The 14,665-nt window shown below is 39.0% G+C and overlaps 1 protein-coding gene across 1 annotated transcript in view; it reads right to left on the bottom strand.

The window, feature by feature from the left end:
- CCDC7 (coiled-coil domain containing 7) overlaps positions 1 to 14,665 on the bottom strand; it is a 297,769-nt gene that overhangs the window by 163,378 nt on the left and 119,726 nt on the right. The window contains 7 exon segments of the mRNA XM_083379044.1: positions 1,938 to 2,066; positions 5,247 to 5,372; positions 9,753 to 9,881; positions 10,744 to 10,869; positions 11,415 to 11,543; positions 11,739 to 11,864; positions 12,226 to 12,354. Of these exon segments, the coding sequence (XP_083235170.1) occupies positions 1,938 to 2,066; positions 5,247 to 5,372; positions 9,753 to 9,881; positions 10,744 to 10,869; positions 11,415 to 11,543; positions 11,739 to 11,864; positions 12,226 to 12,354 (894 nt within the window).

The following is a 14,665-nucleotide window of genomic DNA, read 5'->3' as shown; positions in this document are numbered from 1 at the left end:
TACTAAACAAGCTTTCCTGAAATAATTTTTCACTTAGTAGGTAATGAATGTATTACAATACCAAAGGCAGTTTTTAAGTGCCGCCACGTGTTTGTTGGACCCGTGTCCCTCCTGGCTGGTCTATGCCTCTCGGGAGGTTACACGAGGCTGGATCCTAGCAGTTATCAATGCCTCACTAAGTGAAGGGTACTTCCCTGCTGCCTTGAAAGAGGCGGTGGTAAGGCCCCTCCTTAAGAAACCTGCATTGGACCCAGCTATTTTAAATAACTTCCGTCCTGTCTCCAACCTTCACTTTCTTGCGAAGGTCGTTGAGAGCGTGGTGGCACGGCAGCTCCCTTTGGTTCTGGAGGAAACTGAATATCTGGATCCGTACCAATCGGGTTTCAGGCCCAGGTATAGCACGGAGACGGCATTGGTCGTGCTGGTGAATGATCTCTGGCGGGCCCGAGATAGGGGTTATTCCTCTGTCCTGATCCTATTAGATCTCTCAGCGGCTTTTGATACCATCTACCATGGTATCTTGCTGCGTCGTCTTGAGGGGTTGGGAGTGGGAGGCACCGTTCTGCGGTGGTTCTCCTCCTACATCTCAGGCCATTCGCAGATGGTGTTGGCAGGGGGGCAGAGGTCGACCCCTAGGCCCCTTAGTTGTGGGGTGCCTCAGGGGTCAGTACTCTCGCCTCTCCTGTTCAACATCTATATGAAAAAGCTGGGAGAGATCATCCGTGGCTTCGGGGTGAGGTATCATCAATATGCTGATGATACTCAGCTTTTCATCTCCACCCCGAACCAACCCAGTGATGCCCTCGATGTGATGTCCCGTTGCCTGGAAGTGGTACAGATTTGGATGGGAAAGAAAGGCTCCGGCTCAACCCGGCCAAGACTGAGTGGCTTTACGTACCAGCATCTTGTTTAGTCCAAGAGGTTCCATCCTTGGTTATAGGAGGAAAGATGTTACCTCCTGTTGATACAGCACGCAATCTGGGCGTCCTCCTGGATTCACGACTCAGTTTTGAAGATCATATTGGAGTTGTGGCTAGGGGGGCATTTGCCCAGATTCGCCTGGTACACCAGTTACACCCCTTTCTGGACCAAGATGCCCTACGCACAGTCACCCACGCACTCGTTACCTCCCGTATAGATTACTGCAATGCTCTCTACATGGGGCTGCCCTTAAAGACCACCCAGAGGCTTCAGCTGGTACAGAATGCGGCTGCACGGGTAGTGATGGGAGCACCCCGATACTCCCATATTACACCCCTCCTGCGTGAGCTGCATTGGTTACCGGTTGCCCTCCAGGTGAGATTTAAGATGCTGGTACTTACCTTTAAAGCCCTACATGGCTTAGGACCGGGATACTTGCAGGACCATCTGCTGCCAGGAACGAATTCCCATCGCCCAGTACGCTCACACAGAGAAGGCCTCCTCAGGGTACCGTCGGCTAGACAATGTCGGCTGGCGACCCCCAGGGGGAGGGCCTTCTCTGTGGGAGTGCCAGCCCTGTGGAACCAGCTCCCCCATGAGCTTTGGATGGCCCAAGATCTCCAGTCCTTTCGCCGTGGCCTCAAAACACTCCTTTTCCACCTGGCTGACCTGGACTGACAGGGATTTTAATATGTTTTTAATTTTTAACTCTAATTTTTAATTTATTTTAATTTTAATTTATTGTACAGAGGCCTTTAATTTTAATTTTATCTTAACTTCTGGATTTATTATATGTTATTGTTGTTAGCCGCCCTGAGTCCTTTGGGAGATAGGGCGGCATATAAGTCCCAATAATAAATAAATAAATAAATAAATAAATAAATAAATAAATAAATAAATAAATAATCAGTATCTTCATCCCAAATAGTGCACCTATGCCTAACTATCTCCAAATATATAAATTATATTTATATAATATAATAGTTTATCTATATAGCGTAAGCAACATCACATACCATTAACACTGTCTGGTTTGATAGGTGCACATTCCTGGATTTCTTGTAACTCTCTCTGATTAGATTCTAATGTTTTCAGTAACTGATGCTTTTTGTCAGACAATTCATTCAATTCAAGTAATTCCTCTTCTGCAAGCAAACAGACTCAAGACAGGTTTATTCTGAGCAACAACACAAAAACAATATGTATGTGTGTGTGTGTATGTATGTATACTTGTGTGTGTATATTCAAGAAAAAAAGAGAAAAAATGATAAGAATATAATAAAGAGGGGAAAAAATTATTTTCAAACTTGTCCTTCCAAAGGTTTGAACAACTTAGAAATAGTTAATGAGTTATTTCTGAAAGTGAATAGAATGTGACATTTACAAATATTTTGTACTCCATGATTACGAGCAAGATTGCTAATCCCATCACCATCATCTCATAACTCAACCCATGGAAAACCATTATACAGCAATCTCCTTGAAGACCAGCTGTCCACAGCAAAGTTGAACATTCTTCTGTGTTCTTATCCAGACAAATTCCAAGGAACTAGTACATTCACTGGAAGAGTGTTTAATATTCAGCATTAAAGATTACTAGTGATTAAGATGGATTTGTAACTGGCTGACAAACCGTACTCAATGAGTAGTCCTCAATGTTACTACATCTACATGGAAAGAAGTAAGCCATGGGGTACCACAAGGTTCCATCTTAGGTCCAGTACTCTTCAATGATGTACTTTTCATCAATGACTTAGATGAAGGAATAGAAGGGGAACTTATCAAATCTGCAGATGACACTAAACTGGTAGGAATAGCCAACACCCCAGAAGACAAGCTCAGGATTCAAAAAGATCTTGACAAACTGGAACAGTGGGCCCTATCCAACAAAATGAGTTTTAATGTGGAGAAAAGCAAAGTTTTACATTTAGGCAGGAAAAATCAAAGATATAAGTACAGATTAGGTGAGACCTGGCTCAAAAAAACAGTAACTGTGAGAGGGACCTTGGAGTACTAAAGGACTGACTATGAGCCACCAATGTGCAGCAGCAGCCAAATAAGCTAATAAAATCCTGGGTTGTATAAATAGAGGTACAGAATCAAAATCATGCTAAGTGTTAGTGCCTGGAATACTGCCATCAATTTTGGTCACCATACTATAAAAAAGATGTTGAGATCTTGGAAAAAGTTCAGAGAAGAGCAACAAAGATGATCAAAGCCCTGGAGACTAAAACATATGAAGAATGGCTGCAGGACTTGGATTTGGCTAGTCTAAAGAAAAGAAGAAGTAGGGGTGACATGATAGCAGTATTTCAGTATGTGAGAGGCTTGCCTTCAGAAATCGTGGGCTCTCCATCGCTGGAAGTTTTTAAGAAGAGATTGGACAGTCACTTGTCTGAGATGGTATAGTGTCTCCTACTTGAGCAGGGGGCTGAACTAGAAGACCTCCAAGGTCCCTCCAGCTCTATTCTATTCTATTCTATTCTATTCTATTCTATTCTATTCTATTCTATTCTATTCTATTCTATTCTATTCTATTCTATTCTAGAGTGAAGGTAGGCATCAGGGATTGTGTTCATTTTGTCATGTATGCCAACTAGCAAAATCCTTTCCTAGAAAGCCAGCTGCTTGCCACAACCTGTCAGATCACACGTAACCCTGGGACACAATATGATTGGATTTTATTGTTGATCTTTCCCTGGTACAGTTATATTCAGCATTTTGACAGTAGTGGCTTTGTTTAAAAGCTTAGCCCATGTACTTCCTTGCAATGATCTCCCGACAGCTCAGGAAATAACACAACTTATTAAAGATTTTAGATATAGAGCTCTGTTCAAATGTGTTATCTCAGATTGCTGATTGCAAATTTCCTCAGGGTTTTAGAAGGCTCTCTTTCAATTCCTGAATATTAAAATTAATTTTCTTCCATCATTTGGCATCGAATGGGGAATATGAGAGAATGAACCAAGTATTTAAGCAAAATTTAAGATATTATATCTGTTTTCAACAAAATATTGGATTCATCTATTGTCACTTGCATACCGTAATTTGCCTGTAATTCAGTACATTCCTCCATCAGCATGTCCTTATTTCAGATGGCTTATATCTTACCTCCTCCCACCGTACTCCTCTCTTGCCCACCAGAATTCCTGCATCTACAGCTCCCACACCTCAGATTTTCTGCAGGAGAGGCAAGGAGCTAATTGTTTCTTTAAAAAATATCTAGATTTGGCAAAAATTGCATACAAGCAAGCCACAGAAAGGAACAGAAAAGATAGTGTCAACAGTGAAAGTGACTGAATGTAGCATCTACATTTTTGTCTCTTGCCCAAATTTTCAAGAAGGTGGACTTGAAGTTTATTGGCCATTCAATTGCAATTACAAGCATCAATAAAAATTCATTATTTTCCATCAATCATTCCTTATGTGAGTGGCACTCCTTCTCCTGCAATTTTGACTACAACAGATCTATTCTGCACTTTAGATACAATGTTTGGAATACCTGATTGAATAGAAGGGCTATCCAGAGTCAGAGAGATATGGGAAAAAGCAACAGATGTGCAAACCCCACAACTTACATACCAATTTCATCAGCAATTGCTCTCTTGAGGGAATGACTAGTTAGCACAGTTTGGGACAATTCATGAAAGATGTTGATTGGCTAAATCATTATGCTAAACAAACTTTAAAGAAATAAAAGTGAAAGCCAAAAGCTAAGTGGCTGAATGGGATTAAAGAGATTTACTGCTGTCTTTGGAAGAAGTACAGTATGATAGCTACATTCTATTCTAGCTGAAATAGCAAGCATTTCTCCACACAAACCTATACTTCACCCACCAAACTAAAGAGACTATATTCAATCAATCCATAAATTTAACAAACTAACTTAAAAAGCAAATTCAGTAATATACACAACTTGACTCAAACACAAATCTGAAAGTCTAAGTCTGTTTACAAAGCATAGCATAATTAGGTTTTTTTGAGAAAAGTTTTGAATCCATAATATAAGCAAGCAGGACTAAAAAGAGTGGCCACTGCCAGAAATGTTTGGTCAAATAAAGGGTTTCATAATTATAAAAACTGAATTCTTTGGACTTCTGTGTCCAGTACTGATTGACTAAAGCACACTTAACATACTAATACATATAAATTATAATGAATTTAAAATTAATGCAAATACATTTGAATTCTCAAATGGATTTAAAACTAGACAGGATGGAAAGGAGTCCACTTGTCTCTTTCTTTCTGATAATCAATGGTATTAAAACAATATGCATAATCAGTGTCATGTTTTCTTACATCTTTAATATTTTTTTCTTACTTACCAGAAGGTTGTATAAATGTAATTCTTTCTGAACTATGACGACATACATTTTGTATATCATCTACGGTTGCCTCCAAATCTGTAGTCAAAAATCTTTTTTGCTCAGTCAATTCTTGCAGCTTATGCTCTACAAAAAATCATATTATTGTACATAAAAATAATTAAGTTCATAAACATGATCCTTAATATTATCTAGATTTACAATTTTTAATGATTAACTTCTGTCTAATATGTATGAAATCCTATATTCCTGAAACATTCATCCTTTCACAATTGGTTAAATTCCTCTGCACTTCATACAATGCATAATGGATGTTAAAATTATGAAATGGTTTCGGCAAGATAGAAACACTTTCTATATTCTTAGAAATGTAATATTGATTTTGGGATTATAATGCTGCTGTCCCAAGAAAGTCAACAGAATTATGGTCAAATTCCTATGCTCGATCTCCACAGGATTATTTTTGAACAAGTGCATATATTAAAGTTAAGCAGGCGAGTTAAAATCTAATCTTAATAAAAAAAATCCCCTGATACTGGTTCTTTATGCTCTGCTTTCTATATGGCCAAGTTATTTTAACTTCTTTGCAGTTGAACAGTTTTTCTGACACAAGTGTAATACATAGGATTCTCTATTACAATAAACAAATACTTCCTGTGCTTACAGCACTGTAAATTTGGGTTGGCAAATATAAATAACTATCTTTACAACTAAGAATGGGCACACCAGCAGCACATTGATTGAAGAAAATAGTCCTTCGCAACCTAATGATTTCTAGATTAATCTGTGAGCATTTTGCAGGCATTCATGAAATTGTTTTTCACTTAGTATAAAATGAATGTGTAATAGTAGAAAAACTAATGGCAATAAAATATTTTCACCCCGAGCACTTGTTTAATTATTATTATTATTTTATTATTTATTGAATTTATATACCGCCCTTTCCCGTAGGACTCAGGGCGGTTTACAGGGCATAAAAACATCAATACAAAAATTAAGAACAATTAAAAAGTTTAAACTAAATCCCTGAAAAAATATAAAACATATAAAACCCCAGTTAAAACCCCAATTAAGACTCAGCCTGGGCCGAAAAGCTTGAAGAGCCAGGTCTTCAGGTCTCGGCGAAATGATCAAAGGTCGGGGGCAGTCCTCAGCTCCACGGGCAGCTGGTTCCAAAGGGCAGGCGCACCCACTGAGAAGGCCCTCCCCCTGGGTGTTATCCGCCGGCATTCTTTTACCGGCGGCACCCTGAGAAGGCCCTCCCTGTGGGAGCGCACAGGACGAAGGGAACTTGATGCCGGCAGCAGGTGTTCCCTCAGATATCCTGGACCCAAGCCATTTAGGACTTTATAGGTCATCACCAGCACCTTGAATCTCACCCGGAGGGCAACCGGAAGCCAATGCAGCTCACGGAGCAGAGGTGTTACATGGGAGTAACGGGAAACCCCCATCACAACTCACGCGGCTGCATTTTGCACCAGCTGAAGCCTCTGTGTGGTCCTCAAGGGCAGCCCCATGTAGAAAGCGTTGCAGTAGTCTAAACGGGAGGTCACGAGCGCATGAGTGACTGTGCGTAGGGCATCTCGGTCCAGGTAGGGTCGCAACTGGTGCACCAGGCGAACCTGGGCAAAAGCCCCCCTGGTCACGGCTCCTATATGGTCTTCAAAACTGAGCCGCAAATCCAGGAGGACACCCAAGTTGCGAGCCTTATCAACGCGGGGTAACAATTATCCAGTTCTAAACATGCACTTCCACAATTTTATTTAAAGCAAGAATGTTTTAATAAATGAAATAGGAAAGTTATAAGGACCCTGTTAGGCTAACTCTGTCAGGAAACATTTATTGTGGCCCCAAGTTCTACCCACTGACCTTTTATACCTGAGAACCAGACCCTGACAGGATATAGGTATTTCTTGCTTTGAATTGCTTTTCCGGAGACCCCCCCAGATACTTTGGAAGGCTTAGATCAACTTTCCTTTAGCTTAGAAAGGGAGGACGTGGTTTTGTCTGAGGTTTCCCCTCTAGACAGACATCTTCATGGGCTGTGGAAGCAGAGCACATTAATGCAGACACTCTCCCTGGAAGAAGCCCTCCACCCATTTGAGCCAGGAAACTGGGTGTGGATTTGATCTTTCAGATGGAAATCTCTGCTGCAACATAAATGGAATGGGCCCTTCCAAGTCTTGCTAACCACCCAGATATCTGTAAAGGTTGGGGGGAAAGAGTTTTGAATGGTCCAACCTAAAACCGGAAGCAATCAATTCCAGCATCAAACAGAACCTGATAACAAAGGTCCTGCCCATCAAACTCAAACCCAGAGACTGATGAGTGGGAATTAAAGACTCTCTTCAAGACCAACGAGAATAATGGAGAATGGACAAATGGGGGGAGGGTTGATACTCTTCTTGAAACTTTTACTCCTTTATTCTGTAATTAGTCCAATAGACAGACTTATAGGCACACACCTACTCCCAAATAGGAAAATGTCTAGGAATATTTAGCTTGGCAAGTTCTGAAAACAATTGATGTTTGTCTTCTGACAGGAAAATCCATTAAGGACATCTTGACAGCCTGCCTCATAGAAATTGCCAGACATCTACACACCATGCAGAACTACACTATGTTAAAAAAAACTTCCACCTCACCACCACATACTCACTATTTTCAACTGAAGACCCAGCATAGACACAGGGATAAAACAATGTTCACAATGGAAAATGATCCTCCCTCAAGGAGCCCACCTGTCAAATGCAGCCCTGATCTTCAGTGCAACCACACTGAAGATATTCTCTTAGTTTTCATTCACATAAAACTTCCTCTGGGATGGTCTTTGCTACAAGCATACTCATATGCCCCAGATAACTCCACAGGGGGACCTTTTATCCTCAGGCAACTAACCATCCTCTTGTCCTCCTTCAGGAAGCAACAGAAGAGAGATCTCCAACTCCTAACGCCAGACTGCGACTCACACACAGCCTTATTTAACCAAGTGAAATATATCACACTTGCTTTTTCCCTCATAAGTTTCCCCTTGGCTAGCTGTTTATAATTCAAAAAATATCAACCGCCTCACCTGTGCATTAGCTAAAAGTCTTAATACAATGTCCAAGCCCTAGAAGCACTGTATTGGGAGCTTAGACAAATTCACAAAGCAGCTTTGATTATTTAGTGCTAAGACACAACCACAATTGTGAGGAGTTTTGAGATACATGTTACTTTACCTTGTCCAAAAACTCCCAGCTCATAGAAGACAATATTAAGGATTTCAAAAAATTAATGAAAAACAGCAGATACAAAAAAGTCCCATTTGATTTAACAGGGCTGCTTATCAGACTTTCACTGGCTAAAAGTCCTCTTCCTGAGAGCCATCTCTATAATCGCCATATGGATCCTTTTTTGTTGCCTCATGCCTCAATAATATGCGAGGCTGTCTTTCTCCTTGCAAACCGCCTAACTGAAACCGCAATCAGATTTCCCTTATGATGCTCCAGATAGACGAAAAATACATGATCTAGCCAGATGAGCCATAGGTTGTGCAATACATACTGTATACATATATATATAGGGCAGAAAAGGGGCAGTTGTAAAAGGAATTCTCTCCCCCCCCAGGAATAGAAGATTCCCCCTCCATCAAGAATAATCTTCCAAAGAATACAGTAGAAAATAAATCCCCCATAAGAATAAGACAGGAAGCCTTCCTAACTACCGCCAATCTAGCCTAAGGAAACTATATTTCCATTCATAAAATACAGAATTGCCATTCATGAAACCAGACTCTCATTCAGAAATATACAGTGTAACAAGCAATCACCAAAAGACAAAGCCAACAACACAATGGACCACACCTGATCACTCAGGTTAAAACCAAATTAAAAGAACAAAACACCTAAATCACACTTTCCTACATCCTCAAGGTACAGCCATGGAATCATACCATACAACAAAAAGGAAACTTGCAACAAAATTTAAAATATTGTCTCCAGTCACAATGACACAGAAGAAACACACACACACATCAACATGCTTAAAAAAAGGACTCAAAATCATATTAAAAAATTGACCAGATTACAGTCCATTTGCTAGCTACCCCCACAACAAACTCTACTGTTGTTGTTGGGAAATAAATGGATCTTATTTCCTAAAGCAAATAAGATACCTCACATCTTACTTACCCACATTTGTGTCCCAATGAACATAACTGAGTTTTCCTGCTAAAACCTGGTTTTCATTTTTTTTAAAAAAGCAGTGAAACTTTGTGACAATATTCCATGGACCGGCTCATAATGATGAATTTTTCAGCAGTCAAAAAATTCAGTCACAGCACTGTAGACATTTGTTTGTAAGTAGCAATTCAACTCTTTCTGACAGCCATTCTTAGCAATAGAAAGAGCAGGCACTAAAGAATACATCAAAATATCTAATAGTGCCATCAAGTGGTGACTTCTAACGTTTCATTACTTTTTAATTCAAGCTTCATATGTATTTAAGAGACCACAATAAACATACCATTGATGCTGCCTAGTTGGGTAACCTCAAGCTCCTGAATTTCGTCTAGCTCTTTCTGATTAGAATCTAGTGCTTCCAATAACTGCTTCTTCTTCTCAGACAATTCATGCAACTCATGTACCTCCTTTTCTGAAATTAGAAACTTTATAAATAACCCCTTCAGTAAGCTGCTTGCTTTTACATTGCTTATAAATATATATAAAAAACAACCCTCGATAGTGCCAAAACTGAATACTTAAAAGACATTTAGGGTACAGAAACTTAATTTGAATATTTCAGAAGACAAGTTGATATAGAAAATATTTCTCCACACAGTCACCAGAAGAGGCACAATATGCAGAAAATTTTCTCCTTGATTATTGGAAACTACGGAATGCAACACCCATCAATAGAAGCATAATTTTAATTTCTTTCAGAATCAGAGACTGAAAGTATAAATCTAAAGGTGGGCAGAGATGGAATCTTTTTATATTGGATAATGCAAGTAAGCTGATCCAGACAGAAAGATGAATCTCTATGCTTCCTAAAAAAGCACAGAAAAGTCAAATATTTTAAGGTAAGTTTTGAACTCAAAATATGAATAAAACCATATGTAAATTATTCTTAGTTATTTGCACAGCATTTCAGGAGAGCTGACAGGCTACTAGAAATGGTATCAGAAAGAACGACTAATGAAATAAATGGTCTGTAAGATTAAATAGTTTATTATACTAGAAACCAAAGAGGCTTCCATGGGGTCCAGTACAAACACAAATTCTGTTAAAATACTCATAAATATAAATGGCAGTAAATATGGAAATTTAAAAAATAATAATGCATGTACCCTGGAATTGTCAAATGTATTTGATTAGATAGATGGAATGGAAAGAACTCCAACTGTTCTCACTCTTATAGCTCACTGATTCCATTGATTACGAGATTTAAAATATGAAAACAATAGATATAATCATTGCATATTTTTCTAAACTTTTTAGTAATATTTTTTATTTACCAGAAGGTAATATAAATGTACTAGATTCCGAAGTCTGACGACATATATTTTGTATACCATCTAGAGTTGCTTTCAGTTCTGTGGTCATTTTTTTTCTTTGCTCAGTTAACTCCTGCAGCTTATTTGCTAAAAAAAAATCAATAATAAAATATTATGTATAAAAATAATTAAGATCATTATTATCTAGATTTCAAAAACATATTTGTTATCTTATATTAATATTTCTGGTATCATTTCCCAAGTCAAATGAATCCTGTCTCCCCAAAATTTCTACCCACTCATTAGGTGATTAAATTATGCAACATTTCATACATCCGAGAATGAATATTAAATTTTAAAAGGGGTTTGGAAGGATATTGCTTTTGCCCATAATGTCAGGATTATAATCCATCTTGATTATGCGATCATAATGCTGCTGTGCTGAGAATGACAGCAAAACTAAAGATGTGTTCCTATGTATCTCTCCTTAAAATAATACATATAGCAGAAATAAGGCTGCAAAGTTCAGATTAGAATTCAGATTAAAAATTCCCTGATCCAAGCTCCTCTGATTTTTATAACATCAGTATAATCACTATTTTATAAGTTTTCTTATACATTAAACCCATCTTTGATTAAACATATGATTCTATAGATAAATATCCAAGTGTAAGAAACAGCAGCTCAAATACCAGTGATATCGCTTGGTTGAATAGCTGCAAGTTCCTGAACTTCTTCTCTCTCTCTCCAATTAGATTCCAACGTTTCAAGTAACTGTCCCTTCTTTTCAGATAGTTTGTGTAAATCATACAATTCCTTTTCTGCAAACAGAAATTTTCTTAATATAATTTTGAGTTTATTTTTTTATTCCCCACTTTTTAAGCATAGTCCTTGATTATGCTTACTGTGAATATGAGAAATGCACTTAAGATGAACATGCTTAATTGGAGTATCTAAAGCCACCTAGGGAGCAGAAATGGCTTGAATATTTCTAACTCTTTTACTTCTCTACCTACCAGAAGGTTGTATAAAGGTAGTTCTTTCTGCAGGTAAATGACATATAACTTGTATGCCATCTAGTGTTGCCTCCAGATCTATGGTCAATTGTCTTCTTTGCTCAGTTAATTCCTGTAACATATGCTCTATAAAAATCCATAATAAAATATTACTTAACATAAAAATAGTTACAATATGTTCTACATATTCATCTTTAATATTATCTATTTTGACATCTCAATTATTAGTATGTGTCTAGAAATTTTGATGTCACTTCCAACCAGGAATAAATTCACATCTTCCCCATTCACAAGATTAAACAAAGCATTTCCTATACTACAGAATGGATATTAACATTATTAAATAGTTTTGACAGGATGAGGTTTTTGCCTGTATTCTCAGGAATGTAACCTACTTTATTACAAGATTTTAACTCTGGTGTGCTGAGGTCAGCTTTCCAAATATACATTTGTATTTAAATATTTTAAAAAACCACAGCATACATACCATTGACACTGCCAGGTTGGGCAGCTGCAAGTTCTTGAATTTCTTGTAGCTCTTTCTGATTAGATTCCAGTGATTCCAGTAACTGTTGCTTTAGTTCCAATAGTTCATGCAATTCTTCTAATTCCTTTTCTGCAAATAGAAGTACTAGGACATTAATTTTAAGATTCTGACCTGGCTGCAATGATATTCAGACTTACTGTAATTGTTTCCCCTACCCCTCCTCTCCCTCCAAAGAAGTAGGAAAGAACATTTTTACGTTTTTCTCAGATTTATATTTTGCAAAACTGCTCACACAATTACTCTTTTCTTCTCAATGAACTGAAGCTGAAATGTAAATTAAACTGTTTTGCTGGCACTAGGCAAGACTGAACTGAAAAGTAAAAAAAGAAACATTGTAGGGCAAAGGAAAACAAACCTAATCTATATTAAAATTAGAAGTTAAATGTTTCCCTGTCCAGTCTGACTCCAGGGCATGGTGCTCCTTTCTTTTTCTTAGCCAAGGGAACCAGTGTTGTCAAAAGACATTTTCTGTGGTCATGTGGCCAGCATGGTTATATGTCAAAGGCACACAAAACATTACATGGCTTCAAACTACTAGATGGGCAGGAGCTGTGGCAGGAATGAGAGCTCACTCTGTTGTGTAGTACTTGGGTCTCAACCCAGACTGCCAGCTGACTATCTCAGTAAAGTTAACCGCTGAGCCATCACATTCAGCAGTTAAAGATTTTATAATTTATTTGTTTGTTTGTTTGTAAAAAAATAGTAAGTAAACTTTGCTCTTAGAGGAAGATCAGCTTAATACTCGATCAATCAGTAAGCAGATTGTTGTTGTTAGCTGCGAAGTCGTGTCCGACCCATCGCGACCCTATGGACAACATTCCTCCAGGCCTTCCTGTCCTCTACCATCTTCTGGAGTCCATTTAAGCTCACACCTACTGCTTCAGTGACTCCATCCAGCCACCTCATTCTCTGTCGTCCCCTTCTTCTATTGCCCTCGATCTTCCCCAGCATTAGGCTCTTCTCCAGGGAGTCCTTCCTTCTCATTAGGTGGCCAAAGTACTTGAGTTTTAGCTTCAGGATCTGGCCTTCTAAAGAGCAGTCAGGATTGATCTCCTCTAGGACTGACCGGTTTGATCGCCTTGCAGTCCAAGGGACTCGCAGGAGTCTTCTCCAGCACCACAGTTCAAAGGCCTCAATTCTTTGGCGCTCAGCCTTTCTTATGGTCCAACTTTCACTACCATACATTGCAACTGGAAAGACCATAGCCTTGACTATACGCACTTTTGTTGACAGGGTGATGTCTCTGCTTTTTAGTGTGCTGTCTAGATTTGCCATGGCTTTCCTCCCCAGGAGCAAGCGTCTTTTAATTTCTTGGCTACAGTCCCCATCTGCAGTGATCTTGGAGCCCAGGAAAATAAAATCTGTCACTACCTCCATTTCTTCCCCATCTATTTGCCAGGAATTGAGAGGGCCAGATGCCATGATCTTGGTTTTCTTAATGTTAAGTTTCAACCCAAGTTTTGCACTCTCCTTCTTCACCTGCAACAAGAGGCTCTTTAGTTCTTCTTCACTTTCTGCCATTAGAGTGGTATCATCTGCGTATCTTAGGTTGTTGATATTTCTTCCGGCAATCTTAATTCCAACTTTTGATTCATCTAGCCCTGCCTTTCTCATGATGTGCTCTGCATATAAGTTAAATAGGCAGGGCGACAGTATACAGCCTTGCCGGACTCCTTTCCCAATTTTGAACCAATCAGTGGTTCCGTGTCCAGTTCTCACTGTTGCTTCTTGACCCGCATATAGGTTTCTCAAGAGACAAATAAGATGGTCTGGTACTCCCATCTCTTTAAGAACTTGCCACAGTTTGTTATGATCCACACAATCAAAGGCTTTAGCATAGTCAATGAAGCAGAAGTAGATGTTTTTCTGGAACTCCCTAGCTTTCTCCATGATCCAGCGTATGTTGGCAATTTGATCTCTAGTTCCTCTGCCTCTTCGAAATCCTGCCTGCACTTCTGGTAGTTCTCGATCCACATACTGCTGAAGTCTAGCTTGTAGGATTTTAAGCATGACTTTACTAGCATGAGAAATGAGTGCAATGGTGCGATAGTTTGAACATTCTTTGGCACTGCCTTTCTTAGGAATTGGAATGTAAACTGATCTTTTCCAATCCTGTGGCCACTGTTGAGTTTTCCAAATTTGCTGGCAAATTGAGTGTAGCACTTTTACTGCATTGTCTTTTAAGATTTTGAATAGCTCAGCTGGAATACTGTCACCTCCACTAGCTTTGTTGTTGCTCAGCTTTTCTAAGGCCCACTTCACTTCACATTCTAGGATGTCTGGCTCGAGGTCAGTGACCACCTCATTGTGATTATCAGGGACGTTAAGCTCATTCTTGTATAGTTCTTCTGTGTAATTTTGCCACCTCTTCTTAATCTCT

Source organism: Vipera ursinii, assembly GCF_947247035.1.
Source record: "Vipera ursinii genome assembly, chromosome: Z".
NCBI classification, from domain to species: Eukaryota; Metazoa; Chordata; class Lepidosauria; order Squamata; family Viperidae; genus Vipera; species Vipera ursinii.
Note: the sequence above shows the minus strand (reverse complement) of the source record. Positions and strands in the feature narration are given on the sequence as shown.